This window comes from Oncorhynchus masou, chromosome 26 (genome assembly GCF_036934945.1).
Source record: "Oncorhynchus masou masou isolate Uvic2021 chromosome 26, UVic_Omas_1.1, whole genome shotgun sequence".
Taxonomy (NCBI): domain Eukaryota; kingdom Metazoa; phylum Chordata; class Actinopteri; order Salmoniformes; family Salmonidae; genus Oncorhynchus; species Oncorhynchus masou.
In genome coordinates this window covers 160,931-186,552 of record NC_088237.1, presented here as the reverse complement: position 1 = coordinate 186,552, position 25,622 = coordinate 160,931, and the positions used below count along the sequence as shown (strand labels likewise).

General features: G+C 40.6%; 1 protein-coding gene across 1 annotated transcript in view; it reads right to left on the bottom strand.

The window, feature by feature from the left end:
• vtnb (vitronectin b) overlaps positions 1–23,434 on the bottom strand; it is a 28,438-nt gene extending 5,004 nt beyond the window's left edge. Inside the window, exons 1-5 of the mRNA XM_064938029.1 lie at positions 23,185–23,434; positions 22,701–22,817; positions 22,188–22,403; positions 9,685–9,824; positions 9,000–9,156 (exon numbers count right to left, since the gene is read on the bottom strand). Of these exons, the coding sequence (XP_064794101.1) occupies positions 9,000–9,156; positions 9,685–9,824; positions 22,188–22,403; positions 22,701–22,817; positions 23,185–23,242 (688 nt within the window). The 5' untranslated portion in view covers positions 23,243–23,434. The remainder of the gene's footprint in view (positions 1–8,999; positions 9,157–9,684; positions 9,825–22,187; positions 22,404–22,700; positions 22,818–23,184) is intronic.
• Between the last annotated feature and the right edge of the window lie 2,188 nt (positions 23,435–25,622).

Here is a 25,622-nt window from a genome sequence, read left to right as displayed (position 1 = left end):
AGCTGTATAACCTTTTGAGGACCTGAGGACCCATGCCAAATCTTTTCAGTCTTCTGAGGGGGAATAGGTGTTGTCGTGCCCTCTTCACGACTGTCATGGTGTGCTTGGATCATGTTAGTTTGTTGGTGATGTGGACACCAAGGAACCTGAAGCTCTCAACCTACTCCACTGCAGCAATGTCGATGAGAATGGGGGCGTGATCGGTCCACTTTTTCCTATAGTCCACAATCATCTCTTTTGTCTTGATCACGTTGAGGGAGAGGTTGTTGTCCTTCCACCACACGGTCAGGTCTTTGACCTCCTCCCTATAGGCTGTCTTGTCATTGTCAGTGATCAGGCCTACCGCTGTTGTGTCATCGGCAAATTTAATGATGGTGTTGGAGTTGTGCCTGGCAGGACAGGAGGGGACTGAGCTGTGTTGAGGATCAGCGTGGCAGATGTGTTGTTACCTACCCTTACCACCTGGGGGCAGCCCATCAGGAAGTCCAGGATCAAGTTGCAGAGGGAGGTGTTTAGTTCCAGGGTCCTTAGCTTGACTGATGAGCTTTGAGGGCACTATGGTGTTGAACGCTGAGCTGTAGTCAATGAATAACATTCTCACATAGGTGTTCCTTTTGTCCAGGTGGGAAAGGGCAGTGTGGAGTGCAATAGAGATTGCATCATCTGTGGATCTTTTGGGTTGGTATGCAAATTGGAGTGGGTCTAGGGTGTCTGAGATGAAGGTGTTGATGTGAGCCATGACCAGCCTTTCAAAGCACTTCATGGCTACAGACGTGAGTGCTACGGGTCGGTAGTCATTTAGGCAGGTTACCTTAGTGTTCTTGGGCACAGGGACCATGATGGTCTGCTTAACTTTTTATGCCTGTAGGGGAAGTATTGAGTAGCTTGGATGAAAATGTGCCCATTGTAAATGGCCAGCTCCTCAGTCTCAGTTGCTTATATATGCATATTATTATTAATAGTGGATAGACAAAACACGATAAAGTTTCCAAAGCTGTCAAAATATTGTCTGTGACTATAGCAGAACTGATATTGCAGGCGAAACTCTGAAGAAAATCAAAACAGGAAGTGGCTTCTATTTTGAAAACTCCATGTTCCATAGCCTCCCTTTGCTGGACTTAAAGGGATATTGCTTCCTCAAGGTGTCAACAGTCTTCAGACATAGATTCAGGCTTTTATTTTGAAAAATGAGCCAGAACGATAACATTGCGTCAAGTGGTCACATGAGTTTTGCTTGCGCAACAGAGTTTGGATAGGTATTGCTTTTCCCTCTCCTACTGTGAAAGACATTTGCAGTTGATATATTATCGATTATATATTTTAAAAACAACCTGAGGATTGATTATAAAAAAAAGTTTGACGTGTTTCTGTGGACATTATGGAAACTATTTGGATTGCTTTCACCGTAAAGCATAATTTCAAAATCTGACACGACAGGTGGATTAACAAAAGGCTAAACTGTGTTTTCCTATATTGCACTTGTGATTTCATGAATATAAATATTTGTAGTAATATTTATTGAATGTAGCAGTATGCTATTCAGCAGTTGTTGATGACACTTATCCCGATAGGGGGATTGCAGCCATAACAAGTTAAAATGTGTTGGTATTACAGATTTGAAAATGTCAGTGAATACACTTGCCAGTTGGTCAATGCATGCTCGCAGTACACGTCCTGGTAATCCGTCTGCCCCTGCCGCCTTGTGAATGTTGACATGTTTAACACCTTAGTGTTTCTCCACCGTATGTACAACCAGAACCAGCGCCTTGTGTTGGGCACTTATTGTGCAAAATTATAATTTGGAGATCCGCCACAAAAAGGATTCTGATAATGTATTGGCAGATGCTTTGTCTCGTGTTTAAAAATGTATGATTTTTGAATGTCTCGTTAGGTTGCCTTTGCTCGTTGAACTTGTTGGTATTTGTTGTAAATACTTTGGTCGAAATCCTTATAGGGTTGCTCTTTTAAGGGTGGGAGTGTTATGGATACAGGTATACAGGTATCCTTTGTGTATTTGTTTCCTCTCCTTCTGCCCTAGTCACAGGTGGCTTTAGCGCCATCTGTAACTGACAGAGGAGTTCCAGTCTCACGTGCGGAAGTAAGCCGTCTGGTGCAAGGGACTCATTGGGAGGGTGACTAGAGCAGTCCCAGAAGTTCCCAGAAGTTCTGACTGAGAACATATTTGAGTGCCCCGGGACGGTCCATTTACTTTGTGCTGTTAAAGTGCATTCAGAAAGTATTCAGACGCCTTGACTTTATCACATTTTGTTACGTTACTTATTCTAAAATGGATTAGATTGTTTTTCTTCCTTATAAATCTGCACAAAATACCCCACAATGACAAAGCAAAAACTGTTTTTTATAAATGTTCGCAAATGTACTTGAAACTTTAAAGAAATATCACATTTACATAAGGAGTCAGACCCTTTACTCAGTACTTTGTTGAAGCACCTTTGACAGCAATTACAGCCTTAAGTCTTCTTGGGTATGACGCAACAAGCTTGGCACAGCTTTTGGGAGTTTCTCTCATTCCTCTCTGCAGATCCTCTCAAGCTCTGACAGTTTGGATGGGGAGCTTCCCTGCACAGCTATTTTCAGGTATCTCCGGAGATGTTAGATCGGGGTCCAAGTCCTGCCTCTGGCTGGGCCACTTAAGGACGTTCGGAGACTAGTCCCAAAGCCACGCCTGTGTTGTCTTGGCTGTGTGCTTAGGGTTTTTGTCCTGTTGGAAGTAGAACCTTTGCCACAGTCTGATGTCCTGAGCACTTTGGAGCAGGTTTTCATCAAGGATCTCTCTGTACTTTGCTCCGTTCATCTTTGCCACGATCCTGACTAGTCTCCGAGTCCCTGCCGCTGAAAAACATCCCCACAGCATGATGCTGTTACAACCATGCTTCTCCGTAGGGATGGTGCCAGGTTTCCTCCAGACGTGATGCCTGGCATTCAGGTCAAAGAGTTAAATCTTGTTTTCATCTAACCAGAGAATATTGTTTCTCATGGTCTGAGAGTCTGTAGGTGCCTTTTGGCAAACTCCTAGTGGGCTGTCATGTACTGAGGAGTGGCTTCCCCCTGGTCACTCTCTATAAAGTCCTGATTGGTGGAGTGCTGCAGAGATGGTTGTCTTTCTGGAAGGTTATCCCATCTCCACAGAGGAACTCTGGAGCTCTGTCAGAGTGACCATCAAGTTCTTGGTCAACTCCCTTACCAAGGCCCTTCTTCACCGGATTGCTCAGTTCGGCCAGGCAGCCAGCTCTAGGAAGAGTATTGGTGGTTCCAAACTTCTTCTGTTTAAGAATGATGGAGGCCACTGTGTTCTTGGGGACCTTCAATGCTGCAGACATTTTTTGGAACCCTTCCACAGATCTATGCCTCGACACAATTCTGTCTCTGAGCTCTACAGACAATTCCTTCGACCCAATTGTCAGGACCCGGTTACGAACCTGGGTCTCCGGAGTGAGAAACAGTCACTTAACCAACTGAGCCACGAATAGTCAGCAGAACCCAGAAGATGAGGCAGACACAGCAGTACTTAAGACGGTGTATTTAATAAAGTAAAAAGGAGAAGTCCTTCAATACAAAAATGGCAAATCCAAAAGGTGGTAGGAATAGCACAAAAAAAGCCTCAAGAGATACTCAAAAACAGAATTCCACAAGAGCATCCACCGGAATCGACAAGAATACACAGAACACTAGGGCTGGGTGCTAACATACAAACACAGAGCACAGAACTGAGGGAAACTAAGGGTTTAAATACAATCAGGGGAAACGAGGCACAGGTGCAAATAATAATGGGGAACAAGGGAAAAAACATGAGGTCAAAAAGCACAATGGGGGCATCTAGTGACCAAAACCCGGAACAACCCTGGCCAAATCCTGACACCAATGGCTTGGTTTTTGCTCTGGCATGCACTGTCAACTGTGGGACCTTATATAGACAGGTGTGTGCCTTTCCAAATCATGTCCAATCAATTTAATTAACCACAGGTGGACTCCAATCAAGTTGTAGAAACAACTCAAGGATGATCAATTGAAACAGGGTGCACCTGAGCTCATTTTCGAGTCTCATAGCAAAGGGTCTGCAAATTTATTTAAATCCGTTTTTGTTTATTTTGAGCAACAATTTCTAAAAACCTGTTTTCACTTTGTCATAATGGGGTATCCCATGTAAATTGATGAGGAAAAAATGAATTTGATCTATTTTGGAATAAGGCTGCAACATCACAAAATGTGAAAAAAAGGGAAAGGGTCTGAATACTTTATGAATGCACCGTACGTAGCCTTAGAAATAAGTTGAATGAAATAAATAACTTCCTAACATCAGATAACATTCATATATGTGACTCACCACCTGGATTCAGTCTTATGTAGCAACATTTGAAAATTGTGTTTTTTACAATGAATAAAACTAGAGACTCAAAATTGTATATCATACACTGCATTTCAGGAACAATGGGAAAGTAATTCTGCTTTGAAAGTTGATCAGCTTGTAAACTCACTTTTGAAAAAATGGCCTTTGAATGTTTTGGTATCTAGTGAAGAGCTCTTCTTGGTCTACAACCATTCAGTATCGTTCACACTCTCTTACTAAGCTTTAGCCCCGCCCATCTTGTTTCACTCTCGAAGTGCACACTTGACGCTCTGACCGATAATTTGTTTACCTATTGATAACATGAAAACAGCCTAACCAGCTCTGCTGGCAACAATTTCATTATGTTTTTTTGCAGACATTTACTGACACTGGGCATATTCAACCGGTGTTGTACATGCGTCACATAACGTTAGCTAACGAGCCAGCCAGCTAATGTTAGCTAGTTAAATAACAATGAACACAGTGCCAACAATGCCACAGTGCTGGGAGCTAACCAACCAGGTTCAATATCAGCTAGCTAACATTAGCTTCTAACTAGAAAAGCAAACGGCTCTGGGACATGAATAATGACGTAAGTAAGGGAGCCAGCCAACTAACATACTGACTCATTTCTAGCCACTTTAATAATGAAAAATTGATGTAATAAATGTATCACTAGCCACTTTAAACAATGCCACTTTATATAATGTTTACATACCCTACATTACTCATCTCATATGTATATACTGTACTCTATACCATCTACTGCAACTTCCCTATGCCGTTTGGCTATCGCTCATTCATATATTTTTTATGTACATTTTCTTATTCATTCCTTTAGACTTGTTTGTATAAGGTAGTTGTTGTGAAATTGTTAGGTTAGATTACTTGTTAGATATTACTGCATGGTCAGAACTAGAAGCACAAGCATTTCTCTATGTGACAAATAACATTTGATTTGATTTAGATAACAGCACACTTGAGCTTGAAATGAAACCACTTTGTCAAAACTAAAAATGTGTAATATCTGAAAATGTAGCTGGCTAACGCTAGACTGCATGATGGACACGTCTCCCTGTCAGGAATGTCCATACCATGGTTGCCCTTAGTTTGAGGATGTAATCCGGAGACAGGTGTTTTCTCCATCTCATTAGCTCTAATTCCACTGATTTCAAAACTTGATCCTCCAGAAAGTGGAGAGCAACACTCATGCAGCTAAACTACACAATTGTCACGTTTGTCGTATCGAGGAGACCAAGGCGCAGCGTGATTGGAATACATTCTTCTTTTATTTAACTTTTAAAAAACTAACAAAACAAACGTGCCGCTATAAACAACTAGTGCTGACATACAACTACACACAGACAATAACCCACAAAACCAAAATGGAAATGGCAACCTAAATAGGATCCCCAATCAGAGACAACGATAAACAGCTGTCTCTGATTGGGAATCATTTCAGGCCACCATAGACCTACCTTTACCAAGACAATACCAAAAAATCATTGATATACAAACCCCCTAGACAAGACAAAACACACATACCGCCCTCGTCACACCCAGACCTAACCAAAATAATAAAGAAAACAAAAGATAACTAAGGTCAGAGCGTGAAAATGATACATTTAAAAAAAGACGCGTTCAACAGGATTACCAACACAGACTGACGAGCTCAAATAGAGAGAAGCCCTCTATATGGCAGACCAATCCGAACTCATTTCTCGGCATGTCCAACCCACTCATTATCTCAGCCAATCATGGCAAGTGGGAAGGTTGTTTACTCTTTTCTGTGGTTTAACCAACAAGGCTCGTAATTTAACAATTGTATGTGTATTTACAGATGGCAAGTTTGTTACTAAGGTACATGAAAGTTCATATGTTCGAAAAAAAGAAAAAAAAAGAAAAAGAAAAAAAATATATTTTTACATTCAAACGGCTCTCCTGTGAAGTTGTGACTTGCAACATACTTCTAGTTTCCTGAATCGTGTCACATATTAGCCATTTCCCAGACTCACTGAAATAATTAATTTGATGATACAGCAGTACCAATACAAGGATATAACATCTATAGAAGAGACAGAGGTGTTGCAATTGGGGTAGGTGTTGCTGTTTACACAATCGTTTAAAAGTTTGGGGTCACTTAGAAATGTCCTTGTTTTTGAAAGAAAAGCACATTTTTTTGTCCATTAACTTCTTCGATATAGGGGGCGCTCTTTTAATTTTTGGATAAAAAAATGTTCCCGTTTTAAACAAGATATGCTCGACTATGCATATAATTGACAGCTTTTGAAAGAAAACACTGACATTTCCAAAACTGCAAAGATATTGTCTGTGAGTGCCCCAGAACTAATGCTACAGACGAAACCAAGATGAAATTTTATACAGGAAATGCCCCAGATTTTGAATGCGCTGTGTTCCAATGTCTCCTTATATGGCTGTGAATGCGCCAGGAATGAGCCTACACTTTCTGTCGTTTCCCCAAGGTGTCTGCAGCATTGTGATGTATTTGTAGGCATATCATTTTAAGATTGACCATAAGAGACTACATTTACCAGGTGTCCGCTTGGTGTCCTCCGTCGAAATTATTGCGCAATCTCCAGCTGCGTCCACTTTTCCATTAGGTTCAGATGAGAAAGGCAACTGCCACAAATGAATTATCATCGAATAGATATGTGAAAAACACCTTGAGGATTGATTCTAAACAACGTTTGCCATGTTTCTGTCGATATTATGGAGTTAATTTGGAAAAAGTTTGGCGGTTTTTTTTCTTAGCCAAACGTGATGAACAAAACGGAGCGATTTCTCCTACACAAATAATATTTTGGGAAAAACTGAACACTTGCTATCTAACTGAGAGTCTCTTCATTGAAAACATCCGCAGTTCTTCAAAGGTAAATGATTTTATTTGAATGCTTTTCTTGTTTTTGTGAAAATGTTGCCTGCTGAATGCTAGGCTTAATGCTATGCTAGCTATCAATACTCTTACACAAATGCTTGTGTAGCTATGGTTGAAAAGCATATTTTGAAAATCTGAGATGACAGTGTTGTTAACAAAAGGCTAAGCTTGTGAGCCAATGTATTTATTTAATTTAATTTGCGATTTTCATGAATAGCTAACGTTGCGTTATGGTAATGAGCTTGAGGCTATAATTACACTCCCGGATAGCGGATTGCTTGTCGCAACAGCAACCATCACTCCATAGATTAGGGCCTAATTAATTTATTTCAATTGACTGATTCCATTATATGAAATGTAACTCAGTAAAATCTTAGAAATTGTTGCATGTTGCATTTATATTTTTGTTCAGTATATAAGGTTGTATTACTTCATTGTTTATAACAGGAACATAAACTATGTATAGCTTCGAAATATATAAAAAAGCTGTCAACAACCTTTTCCAATTTTCATCTGAGTATGCCTATGTACTGAACATTTAAAGAACAGATTAAATGTGTTCTATATGTATTAGGCTAGGTCACTTGTAGGGATAAGGAGCAGTTTCACGGACCCATATTACACCTAGGAAGGTTTTGTGCACCCTGATAGAAACCTTATCTGAATGTCAGAACAACTGCACAGTTTTAGTGTTTTAGTAACTTCTTAAGTAATCTTGTGTCTTACCACACAATGCTTCCACAAACTAAAGAAACATTCTCTGAACATTTAGAGAACAGATTAAATGTTTTCTAGGAACATTCTTGTAACAGCAGGTGAATTTGCTTTGCACCATAAAATATTTTAGAATCATCTGCACAACTGGATATTTGTGTGTTTTGGGAACATATATTTTGTGATGTGCCCACAATGTTACAACCAGATTGTTCCCACAACCTAATGAAACATTCTGGGAACTTCTAATGAACAGACTAAATGTGTTATAGGAACATCAGGCAAATGTTTTATTATACAAACATGTTATAATCATCATCACGACAGGACAGTTTTTGTGTTATGAGAATTTTTATTCATTTATTTTATTTATTCAACCCTTATTTTACCAGGTCAATTTTACCAGGTAAGTTGACTGAGAACACGTTCTCATTCACAGAAACGACCTGGGAAATAGTTACAGGGGAGAGGAGGAGTGATGAATGAGCCAATTGGAAGCAGGGGATGATTAGGTGGCCATGATGGTATGAGGGAATATAGACAGGACACCGGAGCAAACACCCCTACTTTTACGATAATTGCCATGGGCTCTTTAGTAACCATAGAGTCAGGACACCCGATTAACGTCCCATCTGATAGACAACACCCTACACTGGGCAATGTCCCCAATCACTGCCCGGTGGCATTTGGATATACAGTATTACATCATATTACATTATTTATTTATTTTTTGACCAGAGGAAAGAGTGCCTCCTACTGGCCCTACAAATCCACTTTGCCGCAACCTAACAAAAGTTCTGGGAACTTTCACAGAACCATTTTTGGTTTTCTGGGAAGTCAAATCAAGTTCAGTGATTAATCCCCTCAAGGGTTTCATCACAGTACACTATGTTTCAGGTGTTTCACACATTACCAGTATTCTGTCCATTGGGACCACATTGGTTGAATCAACATTGTTTCCTCGTCATTTCAGTTAAATTAAGCTGAACTAATGTGGACAAGACCTTGAATTGGCGTTTGTGCCAAGTGCGTGGATGTTACCTTTGAAGAAGTAGACCTTCTCTTTGCCATGGTGACCGGGTGCTGGTATGGCGAAGGCAGCGTCGACGTCAGTTGGAACCTTCTCAAACCCTACAGAGATGTCCCGAGGGTAATCGGCATCCAGAACATCATCCTCAAAACGCCAATACTTATTTCCCTGAGAGGAGACAAGCGAAAGCAAAGCAAAGCAATGAATCAAACTAAATAGTCAACGTTAGTTTCATAGGCCATATTTTCCTGTTAATATGGGATTGATTCCAGCAGACAACAGCTCAAGTTTAGACCAATGTTTCCCAAACCTCTCCTTCAGCCAGCCCAGTTATTTGTTCTTAATTCCAGAACTAGCATTGCTGATTCAACTAATGTAGGGGTTGATGATGATGTGACTATTTGAATCAGCTGTGCTAGTTCTGGAATACCTCAAAGCAGTAGACTGGCTGGGGGTACATGAGGAAAGGTTTGGGAAGCACTGCTTAGTTAACACTACTTTTGAGATGTGAAAACGTCTGACATACGTTGACTTGGGGATGAACTATCCCTTTAACAGGGCGCTGTGTCAGTGTTGTGAGGGGTGAGGAAAGGTGGTAGCTTAAAGATGCAAGACACTGTATTAGTGTTGTTAGTGGTGGGGAAGATGTAGGATACTATGGCAGTGTTGTGAGTGGTGGGAAAGGTGGTAGCCTACTTTGAAGATGTAGGTCTTGCCCTGGCAGTTGATGCGAGTAAAGGCAGCATCTATAGGTCCTCTGATGCCCCACTGGTCGTAGATCAATTTGGGGTAACCGGGGACAACCGCCCTTTCATCGAGCTCAAAGAAATAATCACCTGTAGGAGACAGCATGTTTGTTCTCACCAGGACAGGGAGACAGAACAAGTCATAGAGAAGAAATAATGGGGAGAGAGAGAGGGAGAGAGGGAAAGAAAGTGAAACAGAGAAGCAGTGAAAATGTAGACATAAAGAAGAAGATAGTGTAGGAGCCAATTTTTCATGTTTGGTGTTCTATTAATTTCATCCTCATACCTCCCTGTTCTTACCTGTTGTGCACCTGGCTGCTCCCCCTTGATTTAGATTTGTCTGCTTTAGTTATACTGTATATGGCTGCCAGGGGATTGTGTGGGTGGGAACTAGTGTACCTGGGAGCACAGACAATTTTCAACCATGCTCTTTTTGTTTGATTCTGGATTATTGAAAATAAGGTATTATTTTTTTTGGGGGGGGGGCTGCATTGGAATTATCCTCAGGTCCCTAGTAGTGAGTGTCATTAATGACTTTTGGGGTATTTGCCACTGAAGTTTAACATTTTGAGATGGATGGACCCAACTGGACGCGGTTACCACAGTGAGTAAAAGAGACAAAGATTGGATGTGCAGAGGTATCTGCCGAAACAATCGCTGTCTAAACCAAATAAGTTGTTGATTGTTTGCCTCTCAGAGGGTTCACTGCTGTGTATGTAATTGTGGATTTGGTTTTGATTATGGGCAGTTCTCACCAGAATTGGCACCTGTGCTTGACAACGTTACGTTCCGAAAGATCAGTGGTGTGTATTCATGGGTGCCAAGGGAAGCCAGGCTTCCACCAAAAGTTGACCAATAAAGACATCTATCTTTTTTCTCTCTGTGTTTCATAAATGTCCTTAAATTCACAAGAAGCTGAATGTATCTCACCGGAGAAAGCATCCGAGCGAGTGTTGGCCATCTCTTACGGCTTTCTAGGTGTGAAGGAGAGTCGGACCAAAATGCGGCGTGTAGATTGCGATCCATGTTTATTAAACTGAAGCAACACGAATCGAAATACAAACACTACAAAACAATAAACGTAACGAAAACCGAAACAGCCTAATACTGGTGCAAATAAACACAGAACAAGGACATCAGGACACTAAGGACAATCACCCACGAAACACTCAAAGAATATGGCTGCCTAAATAGGGTTCCCAATCAGAGACAACGATAAACACCTGCCTCTGATTGAGAACCACTTCAGACAGCCATAGACTTAACGAGAACACCCCACTAAGCTACAATCCCAATACAAACACACCACATACATAAACCCATGCCACACCCTGGCCTGACCAAATAAATGAAGATAAACACAAAATACTTCGACCAGGGCGTGACACCATCTATCTGTTACTGTCTGATCAAAAAGAGTATGACATTGTTGCCGCCTGCAGCATTGAATGCAATGGAAACCAGAGAGCATTTGGCGTCCCTTGATAAAAAAAAATATAAAATAATAGCCAATCAGCGTTGGGCTAAACTGAGTGAGATCAACTGTGAATGGTCCTGTTGCACCAAAACAAAAAGTGTCAAGAAAAGCCCGTTTGGACTGGCTTCACACCAATTACAAGCAAAACGTCATTTACAGAATAAACTTGAATTGTTCCATCTCGTTGTGTCGTTGTCCGCCGGTGGCTAGCTAACTAACTAAAATCGTCCCTTTGTAAGTTATTTTATACATGTTTCTGCCATCATGTCTAATAACCGAAAAGAGCTTCCAGATATCAGGACAGCGATTACCCACCCCATACTGGAGGAATTCTTTTTCTTCAACAAGTCGGACGATAAAGGATTTTCTTCACACGCCCGGCAAGGCCCTTATCTCCATCATTAGTTGGAGACAGAGGTATCATGGACGAAGATCTGGGTGCCTTGATAGGATCCGTCACCAAGAGGGTAATCTACCTTTACCAGTGGTCCTATTAGCCAATGTACAATCAATCGTTAAGAAAATAGACAAACTACGATCACGTATATCCTACCAACTAGACATTAAAAACTGTAAAATCTTATGTTCACCGAGTCGTGGAAGAACAAAATCATGAATAACATGCAGCTGGCGGGTTATATGTTTTTCTGGCAGGATAGAACAGCGGCCTCCGGTAAACAACTGCTGGTGCACGAAATCTAAGGAAGTCTCAAGGTTTTGCTCGCCTGCGGTAGTATCTCATGATAAGCTGTAGACCACACTAATTACCAAGAGAGTTTCGCTCTGTATTTTTCGTAGCTGTCGACATACCACAACAAACCGATGCTGGCACCAAGACAGCACTCAATTAACTGTATACGGCCAGTAAACAGGAAACCGCTCGTCCAGAGACAGCGCTCCTAGTGGCCAGGGACTTTAATGCAGGAAATCTCAGCATGTTAAATGTGCAACCAGATGGGGAAAAACCTCCAGACCACCTTTACTCCACCCACAGAGATGCATACAGAGATGCATACAAAGCTCTCCCCGTCCTCCATTTGGTAAATCTGACCGTAATTCTATCCTCCTGATTCCTGCTTAAAAACAAAAACTAAAGCAGGAAGCACCAGTGACTCAGTCAAGAAGAAAGAGGTCAGATGAAGCAAATGCTAAGCTACAGGACTGTTTTGCTAGCACAAATCAAATCAAATCAAATTTATTTATAAAGCCCTTCGTACATCAGCTGATATCTCAAAGTGCTGTACAGAAACCCAGCCAAAAACCCCAAACAGCAAGCCTTGCAGGTGTAGAAGCACAGACTGGAATATGTTCCCGGATTCCTCCGATGGCATTGAGGAGTACACAAACATGGATTACAGGCAACATCGCACTGAGCTAATGAGTAGAGCTGCCGCTTTCAAGGAGCGGGACTCTAACCCGGGGGCTTATAAGAAATTCCGCTATGTCCTCTGATGAACTATCAAACAGGCAAAGCGTCAATACAGGACTAAGATCGAATCGTACTACACCGGCTCCGATGCATATCGCGTGTGGTTGGTCTTGCAAACTATTACAGACTACAAAGGGAAGCACAGCCAACTATAGCCCAGTGACACGAGGCTACCAGGCGAGCTGGCAAGTAACACTGAAGCATGCATGAGAGCATCAGCTGTTCCAGACGACTGTGTGATCACACTCTCCGTAACCTTTGTGAGTAAGACCTTTCAACAGGTCAACATTCACTAGGCCGCCGGGCCAGAGGGATTAACAGGACGTGTGCTTCGAGCATACGCTGACAAACTGGCAAGTGTTTTCACTGACATTTTCAATCTCTCCTTGTCCAAGTCCGTAACACCAACATATTTCAAACAGACCACCATGGTCCATGTGCCCAAGACCACTAAGGTAACCTGCTTAAATGACTACCGACCCGTAGCACACACCTCTGTAGCCATGAAGTGCGTTGAAAGGCTGGTCATGGCTCACATCAACACCACATCAACACCGTGAGAATGCTATTCATTGACTACAGCTCAGCGTTCACACCACAATGGCCTCATAGCTCATTACTAAGCTAAGGACCCTGGGACTAAACACCTCCCTCTACAACTGATCCTGGACTTCCTGACGGTTCTGCCACCAGGTGGTAAGGGTAGGTAACAACACATCCACAACGCTGGGGGCCCTCAGGAGTGCATGCTCAGTCCCCACCTGTACTCAGTGTTCACTCAAGACTACATGGCGAGGCACGACTCCAACACCATCATTAAGTTTGCCGATGATAACAGTGGTAGGCCTGATCACCAACAATGATGAGACAGCCTATAGGGAGGAGGTCAGAGACCTGGTCGTCTGGTGCCAGCACAACAACCTCTCCCTCAACTTGATCAAGATAAAGGAGATGGTTGTGGACTACAGACAAAAGGAGGACTGAGCACGCCCCCATTCTCATCAACGGGGCTGCAGTGGAGCAGGTTGAGAGCTTCAAGTTCCTTGGTGTCCACATCACCAACAAACTATCCAAACAACTAAGACAGCCGTGAAGAGGGCACAACAAAGCCTATTCCCCCTCAGGAGATTGAAAAGATTTGGCATGGGTCCTCAGATCCTCAAAAGGTTATACAGCTGCACCATTAACCTTTTGTAACTAGGGGGCAGTATTTTCATTTTTGGATAAAAAACGTTCCCGTTTTAAACAAGATATTTTGTCACGAAAAGATGCTCGACTATGCATATAATTGACAGCTTTGGATAGAAAACACTCTGACATTTCCAAAACTACAAAGATATTGTCTGTGAGTGCAACAGAACTGATGTTACAGGCGAAACCCAGATAAAAATCCAATCAGGAAGTGCCCCATATTTTGAAAGCGCTGCATGCCAATGACTCCTTATATGGCTGTGAATAGGCTACGAATGAGCTTATGCTTTCTACGTATTCCCCAAGGTGTCTACAGCATTGTGACGTCTTTTTACACATTTATGCTGAAGAATAGCCGTAAGGGACCAGTGATGATCACATGATGGCTCCCGCAGAAAATTGCGTAAAGTACAGAAGTAGCCATTATTCCAATCGCTTCTAATGAGAAACCAACCAACCAGATCTTCAAAGGTAAGTGATTTAATTTCATTGCTTTTCTTATTTTTGTGAAAATGTTGCCTGCTGCTAGCTGGGCATAATGCTATGCTAGTCTATGATAAACTTACACAAATGCTTGTCTAGCATTGGCTGTAAAGCATATTTCGAAAATCCGAGATGACAGCGTGATTAACAAAAGGCTAAGCTGTGTCTCAATATATTTCATTTGTGATTTTCATGAATAGGAATATTTTCTAGGGATATTTATGTCCGCTGCGTTATACTAATTAGTTTCAGGCGATGATTACGCACCCGGATCCGGGAAGGGTAGTATCAAGAGGTTAAGTACCTCAATGGACCATAAAGGTAATCACTATACAAACTATAACGGTCCCTTAAGGAAATTACAAATATTATAGACACTTAAATAGTGGATATTTGTAGACAAAAAAACAACCTAGTGAGATATACATGGAGGAGACTAATCAAACTAGTTGCCTTGACTACTTTCTTGTCTCTTTCTTTCTTGCATCAAAGGTTAAAAAAAACTTTTAATAGGAGACAGAATGCGATCGAGTCATCATCTAATTTGCATTCACATAACTCTTATAGATTTTAAATGTGGATGGGATATTGGAAATGTAAATCAAAGTTTACTGGAGGACAAATTATTTTTAACTAAGACAAAATAATTTGTAACCATTTATAATTTTTCCAGTATAATATAGGTTCAGCATATCCCCTTATTGTTTGGGATACCCTTAAATGTACCTTCAGGGGTCATTCAATTCAATATTCATCAATAATAAAAAAGCAGTTTCTGACTAAAGTGACAAGACTAACAAGGGAAATCCATGAACTAATAGTACAGGTAGATAGCAATAAAAACAATACTACAGAGATACGAAATAGGTTAGAGGAAAAATAAAAAATAACAATCTAATGTGATCTATAACAAAATAAAGCACACTTGATGGAATATGGAGAAAAATACACAACATCCTTCCTGAATCTTCAATACAGGAACGCTAACAAAAATAATTTGCAGAAACTCATTACTGAAGACACTCATCTATTATTCCCCAAATTATATTTTAAAAGAGGAAGCAAATTATTTTTGGCATATTTATTTTTTCCGTCTCATCCTTTCCGACTGAATGAAGATTATGGTAAGGAATTCTTTACAAATAATATAAAAAATGTAAATTAAAAAAAATGTACAGAAAGTGAGAAGGCCAAATTACAGAGGAAGAAGTTCTCGAGGCTCTTAAATCCTTTCAGTCTGGAAAAATCTCAGGGCTTGATGGCATACTGGTAGAGGTATATCAAGTATTTTTTGATATACTAAATGCTCCATTGTTAGAATGTTTTAACTACTCCTATAGAAATTTGTCAGGTACTCAGCGGGAAGGTTTGATTTCACTATTATTAAAACAAGACCCAGATGGTAAATATAAAGATCCAGTCTAAAAAGACTGGAGGCCTCTTACACTTCAGTGTTGTGACGCAAATATACTAGCAAAATGCATAGGACTCGGAATTAAAAGGGTTTTACCAGGTATTGTTCATCCTGATCAGACAGGTTTTTTACATGACGATACATTGGAGATAATATGCCACCATGAAACAGGAATGGTATTTATAGCGGATTTGGAAAAGGCTTAGGAATGGATTTTATTTATAAATGCCTGGAATTTTTCAATTTCAATAATTATCTTATAAAATGGGTAAAAATAATGTATAGCAACCCCAGGTGTAAAATAGTGAATAACGGCTACATCTCAGGGAGTTTTGAATCGTCAAGAGGAGTTAAACAAGGGTGTCCGCTGTCACCATATCTATTCATTATGGCCATCAAAATGCTAGCTTTTAAAATCAGATCCAATAACAATATTAGAAGATTAGAAATCCAAGGCTTAAAAACAAAGGTGTCCATGTATGCCGATGACTCAAGTTTTATACTATGTCCGCAAGCTAGATCTCCGCAATGTCTCATTGAAGATCTAGATAACTTTTCTGTACTCTCTGGACTAAAACCTAATTATGATAAGGGTACAATATTATGTATTGGACTTTTACATTACCCTGCAGTTTACCTATAAAATGGGCTGATGGTGAAGTAGACATATTCTGTATTCATATCACAAAATATATAAATAAGCTCCCCACAATGAATTTCAATAGAAAACTTGTAAAAATAGACACAATCCTGCAACCATGGAGAGGTAAATACCTGTCTATTTATGGAGAAATTGCCCTGGTTAACTTCTTAAGGTATAAGGGGCAGCATTTTCACTTTTGGATAAATAGCATGCCTAATTTCAACTTCCTGCTACTCATGCCAAGAATATAAGATATGCATATTATTAGCATATTTGGATAGAAAACACTCTGAAGTTTCTAAAACTGTTTGAATCATGTCTGTGAGTATAACAGAACCTATGTAGCAGGCAGAATCCCGAGGACTAACCATTCAGATCTTTTTTTTGAGGTCTCTGTCCGTTCAGTGAGATCTCATTGGGAAACGATATTTCTTAAGAGGTAACTTTGTTAGGGTAGACTAAAATTAAAACAATGCCTTCCAATACGGAGAACGTTATGTTTGTTTTGTTATGTTTGTTTTGTTATGTTTTTAAACCTTGCAATTTGGGGGTAAAGCCGAACATTGTTTGAGAGTTAGCCTAGTGTGTTCGCAGTAGAGATTGAGAATGTCTACTTATTTGGTAGAAGGGTCCTAGTTGAGGGAACAGATATGAAGGCTAGTGAAAGTAACAAAGTGACTGGTGGTTATTAGTGGCTTTCAGATAACACTCTAATAATGCAATATCTTAGTAATTTGAAGAGTAAATGTTTCACATGCGGAACAGTGGGATTGAGCATTGGGACTGATATTAAATTAGAGGCCTCCATCTGGTGTTTGGGTTAGAGATACGTTTCCTGTGGAACAATAGAAATTCACTGAACTCAAACAGGATGTAAGGGACACAGTGGGGACATTTGGGACAGAGGTATGAAGAATTGAATAAGAGATGTTTTGGATAATTCTATAGTTTGTGTAACACCAGTGATTTCAGTAAGAAGGTAATCATCTAAAACAATCATCTCTGTCAGTACGTGGAACTGTGTCCTAAATTGAAGTAAATCTAGGTCCTAGCAGATTAGTTAAACAACAGGTTTAATATTTGGACTAGTTTATGTCCCAGGGACAGTTAGTACAGAGCTGTATGTCAATGCAACTGGTCAAAATATGAAGATTACAAAAGAGGGGCTCTGGGATTGTTTACTTTAGAAAGTGCCTGTTCAGCTTTACGGGACAGCATATCATCTGATGTGTCTGAAGTATAATTCTCTATACGTATGGTTTTATCAAGACTTCCTGCCCAAGATGCAATAAACTCAATTAAGATTAAGAACTTTTACGACTGATTAAGATGTGCAAACTAAGTACATGTTTATTCTCTTTCTTCCAGGACTGATGGAATGTCTACTTCCAAGTTTTTTTGGATATGTTTATCAATGACCTCTCCCTTCAAAGGGCTTCCTGATGAAAAGATACACCTTAAAGAGCACAAAAATGAAATTTTATGAAGTATCTATTGTACGAGTTTTGGTTGCACACATGTACATTATCTTGATAATAAATGTACTGAAAAACCCAATGTAAACCTGATACACAACATTTTTTGTAATGTTTGAAATAGCTTTAAATAATGTCTGAGGTACAGGGAAAGAAACACTCACTTAATATGGGTTGACTGACCTCTGATCTGACTTTCTGGTAATATGGAAACACTAATAATTAGGAAGATGGTTATAATTTAGCAATAGTCCTATGTGTGATTTGGACAATGAGAGGGACAGTGCTGCTTCTGAATGAGGGACACCTCTCTAGTCTCTTTGTATTTATTTTTTACCTTTATTTAACCAGGCAAGTCAGTTAAGAACAAATTCTTATTTTCAATGACGGCCTGGGAACCGTGGGTTAGCTGCCTGTTCAGGGGTAGAATGACAGATTTGTACCTTGTCAGCTTGGGGGTTTGAACTCGCAATCTTCCGGTTACTAGTCCAATGCTCTAACCACTAGGCTACCCTGCTGCCCCATAAGGTAATTTTACTATTATCTTATGGGATACAATTATTTTCTTCAAGAAAAGAGTTATAATTCTAATTTGATTTGTTAATTTTTTACTTAACAGGCAGTGTTGTAGTTTTTTTGGGACACATGAATCACGATGTGAGTCATGTGCCCAAAGGGGGAATTACCAGTGAGCATGGAGAGTGATCCCGTCCAAACTGCTCTCATGCCGCTCGTGTACTGGTAGGAAAATGGACAAGACATAATGGACAGTAAAGGACAGTGGTGGCTCAGGTAAAATGGGAAATGATCAAGGGCCATTCACTTTCAACACGTGTGCCATTGGGAGGATGAACTGTAAAACTACCTGAAGAAGAAAATGAAGATGCCAGACGAATGAATGCCATGAAGGAAGGGGGTGGTCAACTGTGCCCGTAATTGATTTAGGCTTGTCCATGAACAATTTTTTTGCAGCAACAGGTTGTTTGTGGAGGTCTGCACACTGTGAAATGTATAGTAATTTAGACTACAAATGCATTGAGATACCAATCTGTCATTACCACAAATGGGGGCCGTGATGAGAAAAATGAATGCTAGAAATATAAGATGTATATACTGTATGTCAATGTAAATGTACATTCTGCCTGTATTGGTGTGTGTTAAGTTGAGCGTCTTAAAATTCAGGTGAGAGAACCAACGTGAAGCACTAAGGACTGTCATTCTAAATTTAGGTTGGATAATTTATCAATAGTTCTAATTATGAATTGGAAAGGCAAGGCTTCTAGAGACAGAGCGATGCTCCTAAAATGTGAGGATAGCCACTAGATTGTAGCTTGGGCTAACCTTGTCCCAATCTCATTCTTATCAAGGTTGGTCTGAAACTGTTATAATGTGTTCTCTTTCTTCCCTGTGAAGTCAATGTGGTTTCTAGGTCGTGTGGAACATGTGAGTGATCATTGATCCAGATAAGGGATTGTTGGAAACTGACAAATTTTTTACAACTGACTAATTGACTTAAGCTAGTTTTTAGTATGTTTATACCCATGTAAGTGAGGCAATTAATGTGTTATGGGTTAAATGGAATGATTTATGTGCAAATGTGTTTGTGGCCTGAGGCAAACTAGAAGGAGCCCTGAGCAAAAGGGACCAATGCCGGCCCGGAGTAGAGGCCCAGAAGTAGATGGTCATTGTGGAATGAGTGTCCTGCTGGGATCTGGTTGGGTCCGGTTAAGTGATGAACTTCGCTATAGCATTAATAAGAAAACATGCCTTTTAAGACTATGACCAACAATGTGCCCTAGACCAAATTCTGGAGATGTAGAGACGTAGAGAAAATTGGCAATGGTAAAACAAAATGCGTAAATTGGCTCTGCAAAACAGAGAGGATCTTGACTATGTTTTGGAAGGTCTAGGGGTCACTTGTGCAATCATTGCCAATGAATGTTGTACTTTTGTCCCAGATCACTCTTCTGATATGACTCCTCTCGCCGAATACATTGGCACTTTTCTAAGAATAATTCCTAATAAATAGGGTTGTGGCGGTCACAAAATTTTGTCAGCCGGTGATTGTCAAGCAAAGAAACTTTAATATAAACACATTTAGCATCTCCTGGCTTCCACACATAGCCGACAAGCTACCGATGCAGACCTTTGGAACATCTACATTTTAAAGAGTCTAATAAAGCCATGTAATATAGCTTACACCTTCACAAAAAAATACATCTAAAAATCGAAACCTCTAAAAAAGCATGATATGAAGAAAATGTAGTATATTTCAGAAGAACAGAATAGCATACTCTGAGTGGTCCTTGTGTTATTAAGTCCTGATCTGGCTATCGTGAGATATTGGTTGGTCACATGCATGAACCAAACGTTAATAATGAATTAATTTAGAATGATATGAATAAGATAAATCATGCCCATATAACGCGTCTGTAAGCAGTTTATAACCTCACACTCAACGTCAACAAAACTAAGGAGATGATTGTGGACTTCAGGAAACAGCAGAGGGAACACCCCCCTATCCACATCGATGGAACAGTAGTGGAGAGAGTAGCAAGTTTTAAGTTCCTCGGCATACACATCACAGACAAACTGAATTGGTCCACTCACACAGACAGCATCGTGAAGAAGGCGCAGCAGCGCCTCTTCAACCTCAGGAGGCTGAAGAAATTCGGCTTGTCACCAAAAGCACTCACAAACTTCTACAGAGGCACAATCGAGAGCATCCTGGCGGGCTGTATCACCGCCTGGTACGGCAACTGCTCCGCCCTCAACCGTAAGGCTCTCCAGAGGGTAGTGAGGTCTGCACAACGCATCATCGGGGGCAAACTACCTGCCCTCCAGGACACCTACACCACCCGATGTTACAGGAAGGCCATAAAGATCATCAAGGACATCTACCACCCGAGCCACTGCCTGTTCACCCCGCTATCATCCAGAAGGCGAGGTCAGTACAGGTGCATCAAAGCTGGGACCGAGAGACTGAAAAACAGCTTCTATCTCAAGGCCATCAGACTGTTAAACAGCCACCACTAACATTGAGTGGCTGCTGCCTACACACTGACACTGACTCAACTCCAGCCACTTTAATAATGGGAATTGATGGGAAATGTTGTAAATATATCACTAGCCACTTTAAACAATGCTACCTTATATAATGTTACTTACCCTACATTATTCATCTCATATGCATACCTATATACTGTACTCTATATCATCGACTGCATCCTTATGTAATACATGTATCACTAGCCACTTTAACTATGCCACTTTGTTTACATACTCATCTCACATGTATATACTGTACTCGATACCATCTACTGTATCTTGCCTATGCTGCTCTGTACCATCACTCATTCATATATCCTTATGTACATATTCTTTATCCCCTTACACTGTGTATAAGACAGTAGATTAGGAATTGTTAGTTAGATTACTTGTTGGTTATTACTGCATTGTCGGAACTAGAAGCACAAGCATTTCGCTACACTCGCATTAACATCTGCTAACCATGTGTATGTGACAAATAAAATTTGATTTGATTTGATTTGATTTTGAGATCTAACGGGACTTCCCTGTCAGGATGGTTTGATGGAACCTCTCCAGTTAACTATTAATAAACAATTATTCATTTAAGATTGACTGAGAGTCCGTGTGATTTATTACCCAGCATGAATCTGCTGGCAGCTAACCAACCAGGTTCAATGTTAGCTAGCTAACATTAGGCTATAACTAGAAAAGCAAATGGCTCTGGGATACAAATAATGTCATACACGTAATGCTAGCTAGGCAGCCAGACAGCTAATGTTAGCTAGCTAGCTAACAGTACACTTTAGCTTAAGACATGTAGCTAGCTAAGTTAACAATGAACGTAACTAGGTAAACAATGTGTAAGGTCACACACTTAATGTTAGCTAACAAGCCAGCCAGCTAACATTAGCTAGTTAAACAACAATGAACAGTACCAAATCATGTCGTTACTACCCTGCATGAATCGGCTGGGAGCTTACCAACCAGCTTCAATGTTAGCTAGCTATGCTTTATTTAGGCTCCCTGGACATTTGTTAATTGTTTTGAGACTTGCAGCTACAATGTAGGAGCCATTTTGAATGTTTGTGTTCTATTCATATCATACCTATACCTAATTAGGAGCACAGGCAATTTTCAACCGTGCTCTTTTTATTTGATTTCGGATTATTGAAAAGAATGAAAATAAATTGACTAAACGTATTCTTGGACTCATATTTTTTACTGGATTGCGGGCGTTGGAATTATCCCCAGGTCACTAGTCAATGGCATCAAGAACTTTTCTGGTATTTGCCCTTACACATTCCCCCTCACCTCTGAAGGCGTAGATGGATCCGTTCTTGAGCTGGAGGAAGGCGTCGAAGGGCTTCCCGCTGCAGGGCACTGCCTCTGGGTCAGGGGGGAGGGTGGGGTTATGGATGGTGGTGGTCGGGGCCAGGGTGGTGGTGGGGACAGCAGTTGTGTTCACTGCTGTAGTGGGGGTGTTCACTACATCGTCCTCTGAGGCATCAAATGTGTCACCGCGTGCAACTGAGGAGAGAATGCCACAGATTTATATTAGAAACATTATATGGACAGTGGTTTGATTCTATGTGGCATTTTTTTACTTGATCAAACTTGATTAAACTAACCCTGGTTGTGTCCAAAATGGCATCCTATACCCTTTATAGTCCACTACTTTTGACTTCGGGCCCGAAGTAGTCAAAAGTAGTGCTCTAGAAATTAAATAGGGTGCCATTTCAGACACATCCGTTATAAATATGATATACATAAGATCATAATTTCCAGGGAGCCATAATATCATGAGAAGCAGAGCATCTTTCTTACTCTTCCTAGGGCAGGCACTGTCGAAGTCCATGCAGCAGCTGCTGTAGTAGCGACACATGGAGTCACACTGGCACTTGGCCATGGGGTTGAAGCTGTGACAGCGACCCACACACGACTCTGCACAGGAGGGATGACCCAAAAACAGTGGTTACCTTAGAACAACATTCTGATACAGCAATGTAGGCTAGACATTGACAGGGGCCCTTATATGAATGCCCAAAGTAGTGGTCATCATACATAGTAGCTACAGATGTTGTTCTTATATAAAAGGTTTTCAACTGTAGTTACTCAGTCCTTTAACTTCGTGTGACCACACATATTTTTTGAACAGACGAAGCTGGGCTTGAAGTATGGTTACTGGGCAAGCACGTAAAGTAACTAACCCAAGCAGTAGGCTACCAAGAGCTGAATTATACAAACATTTGTCAGCACACGGGTAGAGTAATGGACATTAATTAATTTAATTTAAAAAATTGTAACTTACCCTCTGCGGCAAACGCAGAGGCCAGCGCGAGTGCCAGCAGAACAACTGACAACTTCATTCTGTCTCACTCAGCAGGAGACCACACAAACCGGAGAGCAGTAGAAACTGGTGCTCCTCTGTCAAGTGGAAATGTGAAAATACACAAAACCAAGGGTTGCAAATCCAGAGTCAGTAGGTACGTAACTCTAGTCTACGCTTTCCTGTTGTACTTTGCTTGGTTAACAAACCCAAGTCAATTTCACATGATGGGATGGCCCACTTTGGAACCACTGCATTGTGGGCAACACAGCTGATCGATCAGGGGCTCCAAAAGTTGTTCAGCCTAGTTGTTTGTTTTGTGAGCGGATGGTCAGTTAGCCATTTGCTGTTATAATCATTAAACATGATTCCACTAGGAACAGCAGTGTTTGTCTGTGAAACATCAGGTCGTGACCTCACGCAAGCGCTTTATGCACAGATTGCCACTTTTCAACAGTGCACATTGGAATGAATTAATAGACTTTACGACAGTAAAGTGTGCATGGCAGGCATATGATCAGTATAAGTCCCTATGTGAATCTAACCTCTGTGTAACGACCTATTGATTTGTGGAGTGGAACAACAACCCAAGGCAAATATGGGAGCCAGAGCTTTCCAACTCAGTGTTAGCCCCGATGACCCGGCCGGCGCAATTCTCTATAATTTTTCCAATGACGACGTCAGAAGAACAGACAAAATAATTGAGCCCACCAACCTACAGCATTGGACATGATCATATTCCGAAATTCTGAATGAATTAGCCAATCACTGACTCCAAGTAGGCTACAGGCTATTATTTCCCAAATGTTTGGTTATTCTAACTAGCCTCATATTATTGTACATAAAAGTTGTTTAATCCATGATGGTATATTGTGGCCACAACAAAACAAAAGCTTCATCATGATAAATATTCCTATTGCGCTTTTTTTATGTTGAACAATATAGATGCACATTTGATTGAGTGCAGGACACCATACCCAAACTTCCACGTGCACCATCATGAGCAAATTGATGTTGTCCCCCCACACCCAACGCAACCACGACACACAGGTTGAAATATCAAAACAAACTCTGAACAAATTATATTAATTTGTTGAAAAGCATGAAACATTTATGGCAATCTACCTAACTAGCTTGCAGTTTCTAGCTAATTTGTCCTATTTAGCTAGATTTCTGTTGCTAGCTAATTTGTCCTGGGATATAAACGTTGAGTTGTTATTTTACCTTAAATGCACAAAGTCCTCTACTCCGACATCTAATCCACACATAAAAAGGTCAACCGAATTGTTTCTAGTCATCTCTCCTCTTTCCAGGCTTTTTTTCTTTGGACTTTATATGTCAATTGGCATCTAACTTTCATAATAATGGTTTATTGAAGAATATACCCACGTGCCACCTCCTAATTGTGGGTGATTGAAAGATGAACTGAGGTCAGTTGTGGTAATACACCTTATTATGAACAGTTATTACACACTGTGCACGCGTGAACGAGCAATATATGCCTGAAAAAGGCCTGAAAAATGTTAATATTTTATGGTGACAGTAGCACCCTTATTTTCTGTATAGTTTTGAAGTTTTGGAATTAGGCCAAGACAGTATCTAAAGGAAATAGCAATGCATGCCGAACTTGATCAAATGTCTTAGGAGGTGTTGGCAGAATGTTTTCTTTTGTAGTAACATTTCCTGTATCTCAACGTTTCTGTTGTGGACCTGTAAAGAGATTGTTTTCCCAAACCTGCGTTGCTTGCGAATTTTGAAACATTGTATACTCAAACAAAAAAAAGGAAACTACAGTAGGCTTACTTACAGTGGTAGCATACACACTTCAATGTAAAGATCAACTGTCTATTTACCTGTCGATAGAAACTACAGTAGGCATACTTACAATGTTATTCTGCACACATGTAAACGTCAACTAGCTGTTCACCGTTAATGGAAACTTAGGTGTACAATACAGTGGAGGCCTACACACTTCAATTGTAAACATCACCTAATTGATCACTGTTAATTGAAACTACAGTATGGTGCAGGCCAGGCAGAAGGCTGTTAGCCAGCCTGCCAGCTTAGTGGAGTCTGCCACTTGCACTGTTAGTGTATTCAGCTCAGCTATCCCCATTGAGACCGTGTCTGTGCCTCGACCTAGGTTGGGCAAAACTAAACATAACGGTGTTCGCCTTAGCAATATCCCTGGAATAAAGACCTCCTCCATTCCTGCCATTACTGAAAGAGATTGTGATACCTCACATCTCAAAATGGGGCTACTTAATGTTAGATCCCTCACTTCCAAGGCAGTTATAGTCAATGAACTAATCACTGATCATAATCTTGATGTGATTGGCCTGACTGAGACATGGACAAAGCTTGATGAATTTACTGTGTTAAATGAGGCCTCACCTCCTGGTTACACTAGTGACCATATC